The sequence below is a fragment of the Mycetomoellerius zeteki genome, unplaced genomic scaffold, assembly GCF_001594055.1.
Source record: "Mycetomoellerius zeteki isolate Tzet28-1 unplaced genomic scaffold, Tzet1.0 scaffold213, whole genome shotgun sequence".
Lineage (NCBI taxonomy): Eukaryota > Metazoa > Arthropoda > Insecta > Hymenoptera > Formicidae > Mycetomoellerius > Mycetomoellerius zeteki.
In genome coordinates this window covers 158,704-175,458 of record NW_017257097.1, presented here as the reverse complement: position 1 = coordinate 175,458, position 16,755 = coordinate 158,704, and the positions used below count along the sequence as shown (strand labels likewise).

General features: G+C 38.2%; 3 protein-coding genes across 6 annotated transcripts in view; 1 reads left to right on the top strand and 2 right to left on the bottom strand.

Moving 5' to 3' along the window:
• drongo (Arf GTPase activating protein drongo) overlaps positions 1 to 1,441 on the bottom strand; it is a 4,542-nt gene extending 3,101 nt beyond the window's left edge. Inside the window, exon 1 of one of the 2 annotated variants that reach the window (XM_018447968.1) lies at positions 972 to 1,441. In XM_018447968.1, the coding sequence (XP_018303470.1) occupies positions 972 to 1,135 (164 nt within the window). In that variant the 5' untranslated portion in view covers positions 1,136 to 1,441. The remainder of the gene's footprint in view (positions 1 to 971) is intronic. The other variant, XM_018447969.1, reaches the window with a different exon arrangement.
• A 1,722-nt stretch (positions 1,442 to 3,163) lies between these two features.
• Fkbp39 (FK506-binding protein 39kD) lies at positions 3,164 to 5,209 on the top strand. The gene is made up of 5 exons (XM_018447955.1): positions 3,164 to 3,338; positions 3,436 to 3,525; positions 3,853 to 4,541; positions 4,575 to 4,963; positions 5,128 to 5,209. The coding sequence occupies exons 1-5, from the start codon at positions 3,323 to 3,325 to the stop codon at positions 5,207 to 5,209; spliced, it is 1,266 nt and encodes a 421-aa protein (XP_018303457.1). The 5' UTR covers positions 3,164 to 3,322.
• A 3,411-nt stretch (positions 5,210 to 8,620) lies between these two features.
• LOC108722719 (uncharacterized) lies at positions 8,621 to 14,636 on the bottom strand. 3 transcript variants are annotated; one of them, XM_018447962.1, is made up of 6 exons: positions 14,610 to 14,636; positions 11,464 to 11,600; positions 10,413 to 10,715; positions 9,791 to 10,092; positions 9,222 to 9,688; positions 8,621 to 8,938 (listed from the first exon to the last, which is right to left on the bottom strand). In XM_018447962.1, exons 3-6 carry the CDS (start codon positions 10,559 to 10,561, stop codon positions 8,651 to 8,653), a joined length of 1,206 nt encoding a protein of 401 aa, XP_018303464.1. In that variant the 5' UTR covers positions 10,562 to 10,715; positions 11,464 to 11,600; positions 14,610 to 14,636; the 3' UTR covers positions 8,621 to 8,650. The 3 variants fall into 3 exon arrangements, with proteins under 3 accessions (XP_018303464.1, XP_018303466.1, XP_018303465.1); XM_018447964.1 differs by having other exon boundaries at positions 8,621 to 8,935; XM_018447963.1 differs by lacking the exon at positions 14,610 to 14,636 and adding an exon at positions 13,193 to 13,220.
• Between the last annotated feature and the right edge of the window lie 2,119 nt (positions 14,637 to 16,755).

Sequence of the window (16,755 nt, the reverse complement as noted above, 5' to 3'; positions counted from 1 at the left end):
GGGAAAGAGACGAGAATGAAAAATGCATTTCTTTTCTTTAGCGGTGCGCGTAACATTTTGACCAATGATAACTAGAACTGCGCACAAAGAAAACGTCGACGTCGACGTCGCTGATAGTGCTAACTTCCTGGCCGTGGACGCCGCCGATGTTTTAACGCGATGACTCATTTAGAGCCCGTGCGCGAGAGCGTACAGTCTCTCCCTCGCTTTCTCTCCTTTTCTTTTTCTCTCTCTCTCTCTCTCTCTCTCTCTCCTCTTCTTTCTCTTCTTCGCATCAAAACGCAACGCTTACGAAGAGGAGGCCTGTACACGTGTACGTCGCCCGAAGCAATTTTCACACGGAGGCTGCGTCCCACATAAAAGGACATTTCTGAGGATAACGGCGGATGTGTTCATCAGGACCATCTGCTCGCTCGGCGGTCACGCGGCACGGCGGCATGGATTTTCCCTCTTTCTATTTATAGTCGTCACACGAATCATGGCCAGGACTAGCTAGGATTTGGAGCGCGAGATAGAGACGGCTACTCGCGACGAGTCGCGATGATTGCGATACCATCGATCGTGGTATCGCAGCTCGCTGACCTCGCCGTGTTCCATGTTCCGAATCGCAGGGCTGGCCGTTGTCGCGACTCCCCGTGCCCATCTCCGAGATCGTTCCGAGGGGGAGAGGGACTTTGAGTGATCTCAGACCCAGGTTCGCATCCGAGACGATTGTATGACATTTGCCCAATGTCATGTTGCCGGGGCGAGGAGAGAAGAGCTGAGGAGAGGAGAGCTGAGGAGAGGAGAGCTGAGGAGAGGAGAGCTGAGGGGAGGGGGAGGGCGAGAAGGTGCATATCGTGCAGCGGTTAACACGCGATCGAACATCGAAGAAATATCGACGAGGGCGGGGAAGTAGCGGGGGAGAGAGGACGATGAGCAGGGGTATAGGGGTACTAGACAGAGAACTTATTGGAGCCGGAGCTACTTACAGCATACCAGAGCAAGAGGTACAGACGAACGAGCCGATCGTCATGTTGACGTAAGTCGGCCCGCGCTGGTTGCAGTCGAAGCATTCCTTGTTGCCCGGTTGCGAGACCAGTTCGCGGAGCGTCTTCAAGTTCCTCTCGTCCTGCTTCCTCTTCGTGGACGCCATCCCGTCTGCGTGCGTATGCGTGGATATACGCGCGCTCGCGCGCGGCGGCAACGGGTGTGCGCCTTGCGGCGACGGCGTTTGCGCTGGTTTGCGCTGGTTTGCGCCTCGAGGTTCGAGACGAACACGAGATGAACGAGCCTATCTATGCCAACTTACGCCTACTAAGTCGTCGAGCTCAGTCGAGCCGACTAGTCGAGTCGAGCTGCGTCGAACGGTCGAACGCGGGCGCGATCCCTAGGTTCCACTTTCCAGGGATTGTACGAACCACCTATCACGCCGCGCCTACCAGCGCCTACAAAACTGATCAAACTGACTGCGATGCGCAACCAGCGCAACGGCCGCTGCGTTCACTACTTCACTCATTTACTCTCTTTCTCTCTTGCTCGCTCGCTTTTGCTCTCTTCCCTCACTTCGGCAACTTGACAAGCATTTTGACATGTAAGTATACAAGGATACGCGAGACATCCAATGAAAGCGCGTGAGTCCTAGGGATTGTGTAAGACGCTATTTTCATTCCTAGGAAACGAATCTTTTCATTGGATGTCGAACGGAGTGTGAATTCATCGTTAGAGGAGTCAGCTGTATTTATACGTGCATACGTCACAGCCAGAGGGCGACTTCGATTAAAATCCAATAAATTTAATCGGCGATTAAATCGATCCGTGGAATTGCTTAATTACAGTAAAATCTTTAGCTAGATTAATAACGCGGTATTAAGTTAAATTCATGATTTACTATTTATAAATGTTTCACACATAAGTAAACGTACATATTGATAACGCAATGCTATCGTCGTATATCGCAAAACTGCATTTTTTTCCACGCGATTATCACCCGCGTGAATAAACCTGAAACAAATAACAATTAATGATGTACAGTTCTAACTTTAATCTCGGTTAAACTTACTTTTTATTCTGTTACTGGTCTAAAGAATCAGAAAAAGTTAAAGATCGAGTAAGTAAAACCGAGATTAAAGCTGGATAATTATCCGCTTACATTGGTTTGACATATGAGTCTATGCCCGTTTCTACCAAAATATATAAATTTAATCTTGGCTTAAGTAACTCTTCATCTTTGTCTAGTTTTAAGAATTAAAAAAAAGATGAAGAGTAAATTGAACCGAGATTGAAGTTATCTATGTTGGTAGAGAAATGGACACGTATAAATCGTTCAAATTTTAACAGTCATGCGAATGCTGTGGAAAGCATTACAAGAGCTGTGTTTTTCAAAATTCACTGTCAGTGTCGAAAATTTATACATATGATACAGTGAACTGTATAGATTTTCAGTACTCGTAGTGAAAACGGAACGCAGCCTATACATAGGTATAGATTTGTAGCGCTGGCAGTGAATTTTGGAACCCGATCAAGATTGACCGCTTTTTAGATCTGTTTGCATTGCTTGTACTTTTTACATTCAGCATCTTCGCTTAAATTTTTTTCGTCCCAATATCCGAATATAATTTATCTCCTTTTAAGTACAACAATTTTTGGAGATTTCAAGTAACATAAATAGACCTCTTGTCGGTGATATCGTCAATTTTGTATCGGCACAAGTATTCTTTCGAAATTCTTCAATTTCTGTAATAATTTATATATTTTCTCGATTACTACACATTTTGGCTGCTTTTCTTTTAGTCGACATAAGCCTTGTTCTATCCTTCTTATGATATAATTCAATAAATAATAAAGATAGAATATTTCCCCTATAGTATAAAATAATACTGCAGTAATAATTGTAATTTTAATATTTTGTAGAAAATATTACTGCAATATCGCTGTAATTAAATAATATAAGTATAATATATATATGTATATTTGTATTACCAAATATACAAATAAATTACATGATACATAAAACACCCACACAATTCTCCAACAGATGTCATAATTAAGGTCCAGATGACATCCTTATCATCCTATGGGTGTCGTCAGGACATTATACTTGGGGAACTGTGTTGTAAATATAATGGACAGATAATTAATAATTATAAAATATATAGGTATAAATCTTCCGATCGATGGAAGCATGTACAAAGTAGATTCGAATCTACTTCGATCTTGCTGATCGTAGATCATAGTGATCGTGACCAACCACATCCTACTCGTTTGCTAGAAGTTGTTGCGAACGGATTTCACTTTCTTTGTCTGATCTGACCAGTTTTCCGTTGTAATTTAGAGACGTAATATGGCATTGTTTTGGGGTAAGATGATTTGCCCTTTAATTGTAAATATTTAATAAAATCCATGAATATTGCGGCGAATCGTCTCATCCAACCAATGTCGCTACTCATGTTACAGCGATGATTCTACAACCGGGGAATAAATACTCGCAATACGTGAATGAGTCCTTCCGCATAACTATGGCAAGTTTGGATATCACATGTGCTAGTAAGACACAACTTTTGAACTCTTTCGTGAAACCTCGACGGTTATACATACCTGAAACTCTGAAATTCATTCCGTAAACCCCATTAATTCCCGCCTCTATCTTAGCATATCTTGACGCGCCTTCGTGTGTAATGGCTATAATATATACAACATGTGGAGCGTTGTAACGCTACATTTTAACAGAGAGTAGTATTACAAGTTGTTCAGGTCAAGATCAAAATAAATGTGCATTGTATCATGTATTTTATTTACATCGCGAATTATGTCCTGTGAAACAGTTAATTGTTTACATGCCTAAAAATTGCGCGTCTTGCCTTACCTTTGCAGGTGACAAACCGATACAAGTAATGATGGCTTATGAACAAGCAAGGTTTCTACTTTGTACTTTACACAAGGATAAACCATGGCAAGTTCAACTCAACGTTCTTGTGCAAAAGGAAACTGTTGTAACACTTTCATGCAACGGTGGAAGTTACGTTCATCTAACTGGACATTACAGAATTAACTCGAGAGTACCTCCATTTAATCCAAATTGGATAACAACTTTATCTTGGCACATATTAAACGAAAAAGTAAATGAGCTAAAAAATAAAGGAACTTGTCTAGAAGAACTAATTGAATATTTGAATAAATATACAACAGTAAAAGTCGAGAAAAAATGGATAGTTACACCACACATTATTAAAAAGAAACAAATCCAAGAAGATAGAATACCTCTTCAAGTTCTAAACTTAAAAAGAAAAAGCTTTATGGAAAATAACAACAGAACGGAAGAAACAGTAAAGCGCATAAGGCCATTACTTTATTGCAATGAAAATATTAATTTTAATAATGATTCTTCTGAGAATTCTTCTAGGATTTCTTCTAAGGAGTCTTCTGAGAATTCTTCTGAGAATTTTTCTGAGGGTTCTTTTGGGAGTTCTTCTGACGATTCTTCTATGGAAAGTAATGACGATGACGATTATAAAGAAAATAAACCACCAATATATCATTTAAGACCAAGAAATAGACAGAAAAATGGAAGAAAAAATGAAAATAAGAGTAAAATACAGAAAAGAAGAAAGAAAGAATCTGAAAAGCGAGAAATAAAAGAGAAACAGCAGAAGGCTAAAGTTATCGAGAAAAAATTGAAGGAAGATCTTGATAAAACGAAAAAGAATAGCAAGCAGCAAGGTGTAAGAATTATAAAGGGTGGTGTGAAAGTGCAAGAGTTAAAACCTGGTACCGGCAAAATCGCGGAAGTGGGTAATTACGTCACAATTTATTATGTGGCTCATGTGAAGATCAGATGCCAAATGTTGGAAGAGTTTGATCGATTAGAAGGACTTGGCTTGAGATTTAAACTCGGTACAGGATTCGTGATCGATGGTTTGGATGTAGGAGTAGTTGGAATGAAAATTGATGAAAAACGTCGTCTTATAATACCACCCAATATGGCGTATGTATAGCATTTTTTCTTGTTTTTTTACTCATACATTCCAATTCGTTTTGCATTGAGTTATTTTCATAGTTTAAAAAAAATTTCTTTATTACACAAGTATAATGTCCGGTCATATTATTTTGAAAACATATAAACTTACTAGTGCTATATGTTTTTTACAGATACGGAGAGGAAGGTTATAGATTCAAAGTTCCACCTAATTCTACAGTTATATATGATGTTGAACTTAAGAAAGTCGAATAAGTATCAATAACCTAGGTATTACTTATAGTTTAAGAATTTTTAAATAAGTTTCACAACTGCTACCGTATTAGGATGACATTTTTTATTTTGTATTTTAATCAGAAACTCTTAAATTTTCGATTTATTTCTCTTTATTTTATACTTATATATGATGTACTTATAAAACTTGAGTAAATTTGAATGACTTAAATATTATTTATAAATAGTTTAGGATCTTTTTTAACTTTATGATTGTTACCTTACTAAAATGTAACAATTTTTTTTTATTTGAAGCAGAAGATCTAGACTCAATATGCTCCTCCTTATTTCATACTTATACTCGTATATGTGTGAAATTGAATTCATCAAAAGTCGAGTTATTAATTAACCAATTACAACTGCTATCTTATTAGAATATACAATCTTTTTTTATCTAGTGTTTGATACATGCTTATGTATCTAAATAAATGTAACTAAATAAATAAAACGGAAAAGTTTTTATATGAAAATATTGATATACATATATAATTTTAATATTTTATCAAAATGTTAGATAATTTTTAGAGTAAATTTTTCAAAGTTCCTATAGATTTAAGTTTATTATTAATAAGATATCATTTATAAGGATTATTCCGAATAAATACTTATAATTATTAATTAATAAATTACCAAAGAGAGATAATAAAGGGTTTGATAATTCTGTATAAATGTCTGTGCATATCTATATATATATGATATAATTATATCCTATGATTGTACTAACTATATTCTATAATATAATTACTTTTCCTACGATTGTCTTTCATACATAATAAAACAGAGATTGACGACTGAAGTGCAAATTTAATTGAAATATCATATTGTAAATAAACATGTATATGAAACAAATATTAAGTTATAAATTTAATGTCATAGGTTCATCAGTGTTATTGGAGTTTAGTATTAAGAATTAAGAAAACTGTAAATAAAAGCATTGCTATACTATGTTGTTTTAATATTTCGACATGCACATTCCTTAAAATTTTGTAGCTTCAAATCATAAATTAAATTAAAATAATATTAGACTAAAATGATAAGAGAACGTTTATATATATTATATATTTATTCTATTATACATAAGATAATCATATTCCGTTTAACAAATCTTGGCATGTGCACATATGGATAACAAAAGACAGACAAACTAGACTGTTACAAATCACATAGCTAATCTTTTAATAAATTGACATCAAATAGCGATTTGCAATTATGTCAATAGAATATATTTAAATTATAAACTTTTGATTATTTAATAAAAACGTAAACATTGAAGTAACCCATGTCGATTGAGCAAACCGCATACCTCAAGGAAAAGCAACTCGGCTGTTCTTCATTCGCTTTTTTTTGCCACATCATCTTTATCTTTCCATGATAGGGTACATGTTCCGTTTTTGCATTCCTTTATCAAATCTGGACACAGCTGATCCTCCTTGATCTCCTGTCCTTTGTTTCTCAACTGCCACCACTTGATCAGTAACGGTTGTACAAGGAACTTCCATATTATTAGGATTATAGGAACCGCGAAGCATGGCACGCACACCATTCTGTATCTAACTTATTTTTATAATCTAAAATTATAGAGAAGCAATTTTCAGAGAGAGAGAGAGAGAGAGAGAGGAGGAAAGACAGAAATGTCAATGTTCATCTCGGAGAGACAGTACAGCTGCAGCTTCGTAGATCGCATGATCAATCATCTCGTTTCTTATCATTACTGCGTTTGCCGTACGTTCACTTTCGAAGGTGCGGAAAAAGAAGGATGATTCTTACCTCGAGGGAAGGAATATCGAGCCTCCACGAGACAACAATCGGGCAAATGTAAAAGAGATCGATATGAGCATAACCTGGACGAGATCGTAGAGTAAAAAATCTGGAAAGTTTTTGACGGATGCAGAAAATATGTCGATTAAGAGCAGATTTATTGTGTATCGAGCTAGAAATCACTGCTAGAGACGATTACTTGGAACGTTGACTCCTCCCTTTAATCTTAATGTTTCACCCCTTCAACACTTCGCTCGATCTGTTACTTGCGACAACTCGCGATCGTGATACACAATAACACAATACAAACATATATCAAAATATACACAGAAGTATACGACACATATCCATTATTCGACTTCCTTCGCCTGTCGTTCGCAGCGCCGCGCTGAGCGCGACTAGCTTGGAGTGCTTGGACTAGTGTCAAATTGACGCGCGCAAGTTACTAGCTATTCTTGGAATGGCTCCGACTAATGGCTCTGATTAACTTAATTGAAGATTAACTTGTCAAGTAACATTTATAATTTCTTAATTTAGAATTACATTCTGTTATTTAAAATATGGAAAACAAAAAAATTAGATCAGAAGCGACAAAATTAGTCAGAAATTTTACGGTGTAAGGATGTAAGCAATTCAATATACTGAATTAATAACCGGTACTTAACTGTATCAAGTAATATTTTATTAACGTGGATTATTATTTTTTTGTTGCTTAACTCTGCTGGTCTGTTCGAGTTTATTTGATCCAAAATGTAATTTATCTTCTTACTAATATTTTATTAAAAAAATTTCTTTTCTGTTTCATTAATCCATCTATTAATGTAAAATATATTTTCTATGAAAATTTTTTGTTTTTTATTTTATCAGAGCTTTGAATCACATTGGTCTAAACAATATGATCGTACAATAAATTTGAACAAACCAGCAAACCAAAGTTAACATACAGATCATCAAAGACAATGAATTATACAATTTCACTTTGAGCACTTCTGCTAGTTGAATTAATGCTCGATTAAGTTAACTGGAGTTGTTTAGTCGAAGTCGTCCTTGTTCTACATAGACCTTTGCTACACGATACGCTTAATCGGGTTTAATAACATCCGTAGTTATGAAATTGTCCAATCATAGCTGTTTCTCGGAAGAATGGAACGACTGTGATTGGCCAGTTTCATAACTATCGGATGTTATTAAACCCGATTAAGGGTGCTGTGTAAATGTAGTCATAGGTACCCGTTTTTTTTTCTACGTGACGTCAATCAACTGGTAACGTTACTTCGCACCTGTATCTGCGAGAAGTCTAATTTATCCATTTTTAACACGATCATGATACGCTATACAATATTTAACATTATACGCATGCAAAAGAACATGGTCACAGCCATATATCGTGATTGCAGGATCTTCTTCGTGTTTCACATTTAATTAATTACACACACACACACGCACGCACGCACGCACACACACAATATGTACATATATTTTAAATAAGGCACTGAAAGTAGCCATATATAATGGAACGAGAGAATTCGTATCGCAAAATGTTTGTCGTAAGAGTTATCGAAGTGTTTAAAATGTTCCAGACGTCAATTCGACTAATCAGTTCCTTTAAAAGCATTCCCAAATGAATATTAATTAGATCACGCATAATTTCTTGCCTTTTGACTCTTACATGCTTCCAAACACCTTACGACCCCTCGTTACAGATAACGAGACAACGACGACGCTCAATACGAAGAAAACTAGACCGAAGAGAGTGGTCAGGGCTCTGCACCATTGCCGCTTCCGTTTCGCTCTCGCAATCATTCGGCCTAAACGCTCGGCCTGTGTCACGTCGAGCGTGAAATCAAAATCCTCGCCCAAGCCTCCAACACCTAAGCGATGGTTCCAGTTGTTTGCGTTCAACGAGGCAATTGTTCCTTCGGTGGATGACCCGACATCGCTGCATACTAGCTGCTGAAATAATGTTCCTCCATACAGTATAACGTTACTATATATACACTTGCTGAATGTTGATTAAACGTGTTTATGTTGATAAACCGTTTCCACCAAAATGTAGATTAATACTTTAATCTACGTTCAACTCTTCATTTTTGTTCTAATTCTTAGAATTGAAAAAAGATAAAGAGAAAGTTAATCTGAGATAAACTTTCAATCTACGTTGGTGAAAACGAGCATTAATCGAATAACATAAATCCAAAGAGTCTTTTCTTTCTCAAGAAACTATGCTAGTACTCACCGAATACTTGGACTCGGTTGCGCAAGGTTTCTTTTTCGTGAGGCTGGAGTTGTTTCTCATTTCGCTGTCGCCTTCGCATCTCGTCATCCCGTCGTTCTTGAGCGCCGAGTTGTACTCGTAGAGGCAACGAGGACCGACACAAAGTTTCGAGTTGATTGGATTCACTTTCGATGGTACGTTCTTCACGCGGCTCAGCGATACCGTTGGATTCTTATCATTGAACGCCCAGGATGGGCAAATGTACTCGTACACGTTGTCGTTCCTCGTGCCAATCTCCAAGGAAACAATGCGCGATATATCGCGTAAGATATCTTCCGGTGCCGCCGTGACGTTGCCGTCTATCACAGAATTGAGAGTACGGGATAATTCGAGCAGCACCTCACGAGCTCTTGATGGTGATGATGTCACCTGCAGCTGCGGTGGCGAATACTTAAACGTGCAACCGCATACGCGACACGTATAAATATCTGTTACGATAAAACAAAAACGAAATAAACGAGATTTTTGAAAAGTGAAAGTAAATACAGCGAAGTCGTCTTCCAGACAAAACTTTCGTTTATAGTTTATACCTTCATAATCGCCTGCACTGTGATCCTCTGTATGATGATAGATGACGGAAGGCCAAATGGGCCGCGGTATCGCTTCGCTTTCGTGAATTATCGCTAGGTTACCGTACGATGGATCCCTCGTTGACGCTGACGCGTAATAGGAGTACGAGCCGGCTGACAACGGCGGTGAGTGGCTCGAGTAACCGGAGCTCGTCGACGTTCTGTAACATCTTCGTGGATTATTGCGCGACGCCGTTGACTTGCTGCCTGCGATGCCGCTCACGAATTTAGAAATTTCTATGTCTGCCAAGTCTGATCTTATCCTGGAAAATTATTCCATCGAGTACGATGGACAACATGTAATAAATACATATATATCTCATTGAATATTTCTATTATATTAGAGCAAAGAATATGTCGCGTTTCTCGTTTAAAATTTCAAATAATGTACAACTTCCATTTTTATTAATCGAAAATTTTATTAATTGAGAAAATCACCATTCGGTTTTAATGGCCGCGTTTAGAAGAATTTATTTTGCAATTGTTGGAATTTTCTATTTCGCGTTGATTGTAGATAAGAACTGACGTCATTTCTAATTAAAAAAAATTTTGTTAAGATAATGTAATGGTCGGAGACTTGTACCATTCGATGTCGTACGTAGGTTCGATCGTAGGCGACGCGGCATAAACGCGCCTAATATCGACTTCGGCACCTTCGGGATCGATCCGACTCCTGATTCCAGGATCGCGCGGGATCGCCGCTCGTCTCGCTACGCCGGCACTCGGACGCATCCCCCGACGGCACTCGGTGGCATTCGGACGCTACCTGACGCTACCACAGGGATCGGACGCAAGCTCGTCCAAGGCCAGTTGCTGGAACCATCGCTGCATATGCTCAATCATCAGCTGCGTTTTTGTCGTCGACGGACCTCGTCCTCATGGATTCCTATAATGGGCCATAGCGATTGATCTCTTCTGCCTCGAATTTTGTCGAAAGCAAATCGCGCTTTATGTATAAATTTATATACACGTTTACTTCACCAAACGATCTTATCGAATACGCGCGTGTGACGGATGATCCACGTTTCAAGGTCGCTTTCACATTCGTTGTGTTCACATAAGAAATCGGCCAGTGTAAAGCGCCTATTACGTTATTCGGGACGTGTCGAACGAGCGAACGTTAATGGAGGTCATCGTCGTCCTTTTCCTTATGTTATTGCGAACGTTATTTGACCTCCTCTTCTCGACTCCGCGGTCCTCCTCCGCGTGAAGAGTTATCAGTACCCTCGGCACGAGCGAGGGACTCCTCTCCGGCGCGGCGCCCGCGCCGTGTCAAATTTCGACAACGTGACGTACGACTTACGAGGCGAAGAGAAAGCGGATATGCGAGAATAGCTTTCGAATTAGGTCAACTTGAGTAATGGAAAGCGTCCTTTGTGTTCGTTGCGTTAATTCCGTTGCGCGCGTGTCATTCGAATACGCCGCGATCATATGATGCCCAGCGTAATTATCTGCCAGCCACTCGGTTTTTTTTTTTTCGGAGCCAATCCTCCAAGTACCACGATTTTCGGTAAGACGTACCGCTATCGGTAAATCTGCTATCGATCGGTCGTTTGCTCATCAACGTCCGCGGCGAGCATTATTACCTCATAACAAGAGGTACGTATCAACGTATGTACATACGTTATAATTACCTAGGAGACGTGTGGATCAGTGTGCACGTTGCAGCGCTCGACCGTTGTACATTCCATCATCGACGGCCAGTAGCCAACCACTTTCACATCAACACGACACGTTCACCAATGTTTATGTATTAACACCGTACAGCCCCCTAAAATATCACATAATATAAAAGCTTCGTAAAGGTAGAATTCGGTCTTCACACATAAATCGCTACCACCCCATCGATCATAATTATATACAATGATTCACTCACAGAGAAAAGTCGTATCAGTAACTATAAATTTGTAGTGAAATAGCGCCTCAACTATATACGTATTATTAAATTCTAATAAGAATACTAGATTAAGTGAACTAAGAAAATATAGTACATTAACCATATAAACAATTTATAAATGGTTAATATTACTATATTTTCTTAGTTCACTTAATTTACTTATTGTTGTTATTAAAGCTTTATAATACATAGTTACAAATTTGTGTACGCATTTCTTATTTATTTTTGTCTTCCAAGTTTGAAACGAACGCTGCGCCTTTTATCGTAAGCGAGTAGTTTCCTTCTTAGAAGAAACTGAACTCCGCTACGTCCCTCTGGTGACAAAGTCGCGTACTACTCGTACTGAGCGACCCTTTAAAAATTTTTATCTAAACTAGAAAAATGTAATTGTTATATCTATTTGCATGAAGTCCAAGTAACTACTCAATGTAGTTGAGTCACTACTTCACTAACAATTAATAGTGCATACAATTTGTTACCGTGACTATATTTTTATAATATTCAGCACTACTTTCTATTACTTTGTAAAACTAGTTACAGGTACTTGCAAAAGTTACCAAATTTATAGTTGCTGGAACTATTTTGTTTTCTCTCGGTGCTTTTCAACCAACAAATTCGAATTATCTCTGCATAAATTACGGCGATTACTTTCACAAAAATTTTTCCCAAGTAACTTCGTTGACTCATGCCTGTTTCTTATACAAATGTTGATTCTTAGAATTAGAAAAAGTATGTAGAGTTAGATGAACTGAGATTGTATATTGGTATAGAAACGGGCATAAAATTGACAATTCGCAATTCAATTGCAGCTGTTTTCATTCCTAAATTAAAAACACGTATATAGTTTGTGTATAAACGTCACGTAACAGAGAGATCGTACGTATAATAATCTTTTACATAATCTTTTATATAAATGTCGAGATGAGCGAAAAGCAAATGCGGAGACGCATTATGTTATTAATTGGTTGCGTTTTTCAGTAGAAGAAGCATCTTTGCAACTATAGTAAGATTCTCTAATAATTCTCTAATTGGTTCTTGTCCTTACAGTTTCTTGCTGGATAAAACGTATGACCAAGCATATTGAAAAATCTTTACAACGGTAAATCTTTGTAAAGTTGCTTTTTCTGCAACCATTGTTTACGTATAATGTACGTGAGTTACAGCACTCAAGCTGATTGTGAGAATACTTTTTAACACGTGTAGAATGATAAATATGCGTAATGGAGCATATTTCATTTCTAAATTTGAGTCACACGATATCGTTTATTTGGACTTCGTCCTGGGAACGATAATGAATATACGATCTTCATATGCGGGCTGTTGACGAGCGTCAAAAGAAATAACGCAAGATCTTAGCATATTTTCTCCTCAGAGAGTTCCATGGCCTTTCTACGGCGGCGGTTGTTATATATATGCATATATATTATAATATATAGGCAAGATTACAGTATTTTATATGTACATACCAGCAGAAGCAACGCAGGCGGATACGCACCTAAACAACACAAAATCTAAAATTGTGACATATAAGAGGTCTTTAAGTCGTCTTTTAGATGCAAAAAAACGTCTTGTGGCCCGATTTTAGACACTTTTTGTTATATCTGAGCAATCCGCACAATAACGCACAGCCGCGGTATACAGGTTGATACAGGCATACAGCCCGCAGAATGAAACCGCGAAAAATATTTGACTCACGGACTTTCACTCGCACTCATTCAGGACCGTCGACGGAAAAAAGATCGTTACTGCATGCCGCACGCCGCTCGTGCCGCCTCGTTTCGCCTCCGATCTGGCTTGGGACCGGGATCGAGCATCGAAAGATCCTTAAGTACGACCGCTTTCGCAAACGTTCGAAAGTGGAGGATGACATCTCCGATCGTTTTCTGAAGAAATTGTCGCGGTTTATGATATCGCGTTCTTCAAACGCGGGGTCTATTTATTATTGGCGATCCTATTATATATTATATTATATAATGGACCGTGATAATCTACAGAGTTTTGCGCGATCATCGAGCAATACGAAAAAGTTTTGTCCATGCAGTTTCATTTCGTCTCATATCTCGTTCTTCCGCGCCGATTCAAATTTATTCATGTTCACGCCGTTCACGGATCTGTCGCGAAATCAAACATCCGAAGCCGGTACTTTCATTTCTAACAATAAGCCGTGCGATGTTAACACGTACGCGACAGATCCGATCGAACTGTTGCTTGAAGAACATGCCGATTGCAACACACCTGCAGCGGCTGCAGCGCGCCGTAGGAGCAAAAGTATACTTGGAACATAAAAGGTTTGTTCGCGTCGCAAGCTCCAATATGCTCCAATATGCTCCTGCCATAGCTCCTGCTCACTCTATCAAGCGCATTCGAGTGAGTAAGAGCTATGGCAGGAGCATATTGGAACATGTTGGAGCATGCGACGCGAACAAACCTTTTATGTTCAAGAAAGAAAGTGACAATGACTTATGGGCTACATTCCGTTTTATGCATGATGTGCATCATTTATTCTTGTTTAACATTCGGTGAATAACAAGAATAAAAGATGCATCATGCGCATCATGCGTGAAACGGAACGCAGCCATGCTATCGTTGATTATAAGTAACAGATAATAACAATAAAAAATGTAGAGATTTCTCGTAATGGCGTTTCGAAAAACCAAGTACTTAATATAGAAGAAAGATACGCATTTTTCCTGCTTGCTTCTTACAGAAAATACAGAGTAGGAATTTCTTTCTGTACGCGACTCACAAAAAACGCGTGCACGATATAATCATTTTTAAAAGCGCGGGAAAGAGGATTCGTACTCGGTAAATGATCTTGTTCATTGTCGCGGTTTTTATGTGTTTTCTGGCGTATCGTATAATTATACCGATTTATACGTATACCTTTCTGTCCTTTTACTTTTCTCTCTCACATTCTTCTGCTTCTCAGTTCTCATCCCGTATCCGCGCAATAGAAGATGTATGTACATACCGCGAACTTTCACATGCGCATCGTACTGTCCGTGCCGTCCGTGCCGTCAATGGCGTCAATTGCAAATTGCATCAGGGTCTGTAAACTTCATTCGTAAAACGTATACCAGCGTTAGTAGCGCCGCCTGCTACAGAGGGACCGCAAAATGGAACTTTGTAGCCAAAAAATCAATATGGCGTCTTACGTTTGTCAATGCAATTGACCTACGTAAGCCTATATGCCTATATACAGGGTGTCTCAAAGAAACGGATCGAAACACAATGGGGACGTAGATTGGATCAAGGGGAACAAAACAGTTTTGTACCATTTTGCAGTTGACGCAATATTTAACGAGATATTAACGTTTAAAGATAGGCGAATACAAGCGTCCGACCAGCCTACTGCTCAAGCGCTATCCTTCTTGTCTTGCCGGCAGCAGTACATGAGCAGTAGGCTGGTTGGACGCTTGTATTCGCCTATCTTTAGACGTTAATATCTCGTTAAATATTGCGTCAACTGCAAAATGGTACAAAACTGTTTTGTTCCCCTTGATCCAATCTACGTCCCCATTGTGTTTAGATCCGTTTCTTTGAGACACCCTGTATATATATATATATATATATGAGCGTAAGACGCCATATTGACTTTTTGGCTACGAGGTTCCATTTTGCGGTTCCTCTATAGCAGGTGGCGCTACTAACGCTGGTATACGTTTTACGAATGGAGTTTACAGATCCTGAATTGCATCCGCTGCCGACTGCCCGCGCTCACAGCGCGGCGATCCAAAAGAAACTGAAAGACTCAACGAGTGATCACCGAGATCGCCTTCTTTCGTATCGTGCGGGTCAGGGGCTCGTGGGAGTTATATTCTGGTCGTTCGTCTTTTTTTACATGGCCAATATATATCTTTATTCCATTCCTTTTTTGCTCCCTTTCGCACTTAATCCCTGTTACGCGTATTTTTCACTTATATTATATATTTTCACATACTATGATGAAATGAAAAAACTCTATGAAATATAATATTTTGTATCTCAGACGCATATATATTTCTAGTATAAATAAATATATGTATATTTTAATATTTTATTAACAAAACTTGCAACAATATTGCTGCAAGTTGGAGAAGTAACGTTGATTAGGACATTAATTTTCGTAATTATCAGTTCAAACGTACCTTATCGAAATATATTATGAATCTCCTCATAATTTTTCTTTTCGTTGTTTTTGTAGACTCAAATTCCAACTCTCGCTATCTCTCATCGTCTATAAAGTTATACTCTCATACGATAATTTTGATGATCCTTCGAAAAACATGCGTGCATCTAATAGCGAATTCGATTGGATGCACTCAGTGCGCACTGGTGCACATTAAAGCCGTCGTACACAAAATAACGTAAAGATATATTTATAAATAAACATAGAAATTGATTAAATCTTGAAATACCCAATTCATTTTATTGTACTATTAGATAAAATATGTATTTCATAATTCGAAATATTTGCATTACATTTTTATACAATGGGTTTAATGTGCACTAGTGCTTCCAATCGAATTCGCCATAACTTTCACTATTTTTTCTCAATGAACTTGGACAGATTTTTCGTGACCTTCGATAAATTTATAATGTTCAGTATATTACTTAAATTTTTCTCAGAAGATTACCTTTAGAGAGAGAGAGAGAGAGAGAGAGAGAGAGAGAAACTGCTTCAACTGCTGCACGTTCAACTCAAGTTCATGAACAGTGATTCCCAACTTTTGGGAAACTTTTCAAATTTTGATCATTAATTTAATTGATAATTATCGAATAACATTTGTATTTAATATCAATAGATTTATTGATCTTTTGCTTTGAAACACATGGAAAGAAAGATTAAATTTAGAGACGATCATTGGAGTTTTGGTCGAAGGTTCGCATTTGAAATTGGAAAACCATAAGCAGCAATTGAATTGGCCAATCCCAGTCGTGAATTTGAAAGTGGCATACGCTCTTAATAGTGATTGGTCGATTTTTGCACCTTTTAGGATGCCGTCACATTTGCTGGATTTACACTGTATCCGATTTTCGTCGTACGACG

Coding starts and splice junctions, on each gene's coding strand:
- Fkbp39 (XM_018447955.1), top strand. Junction 4,542..4,574: donor GACCAAGAAATAGACAGAAA/AATGGAAGAAAA, acceptor AAGAGTAAAATA/CAGAAAAGAAGAAAGAAAGA. Junction 4,964..5,127: donor ATAATACCACCCAATATGGC/GTATGTATAGCA, acceptor TGTTTTTTACAG/ATACGGAGAGGAAGGTTATA.
- LOC108722719 (XM_018447962.1), bottom strand. CDS start 10,561: ATGCGTCCGAGTGCCGGCGTAGCGAGACGAGCGGCGATCCCGCGCGAT. Junction 10,093..10,412: donor CCTACGTACGACATCGAATG/GTACAAGTCTCC, acceptor ATAATTTTCCAG/GATAAGATCAGACTTGGCAG. Junction 9,689..9,790: donor CAGTGCAGGCGATTATGAAG/GTATAAACTATA, acceptor TTATCGTAACAG/ATATTTATACGTGTCGCGTA.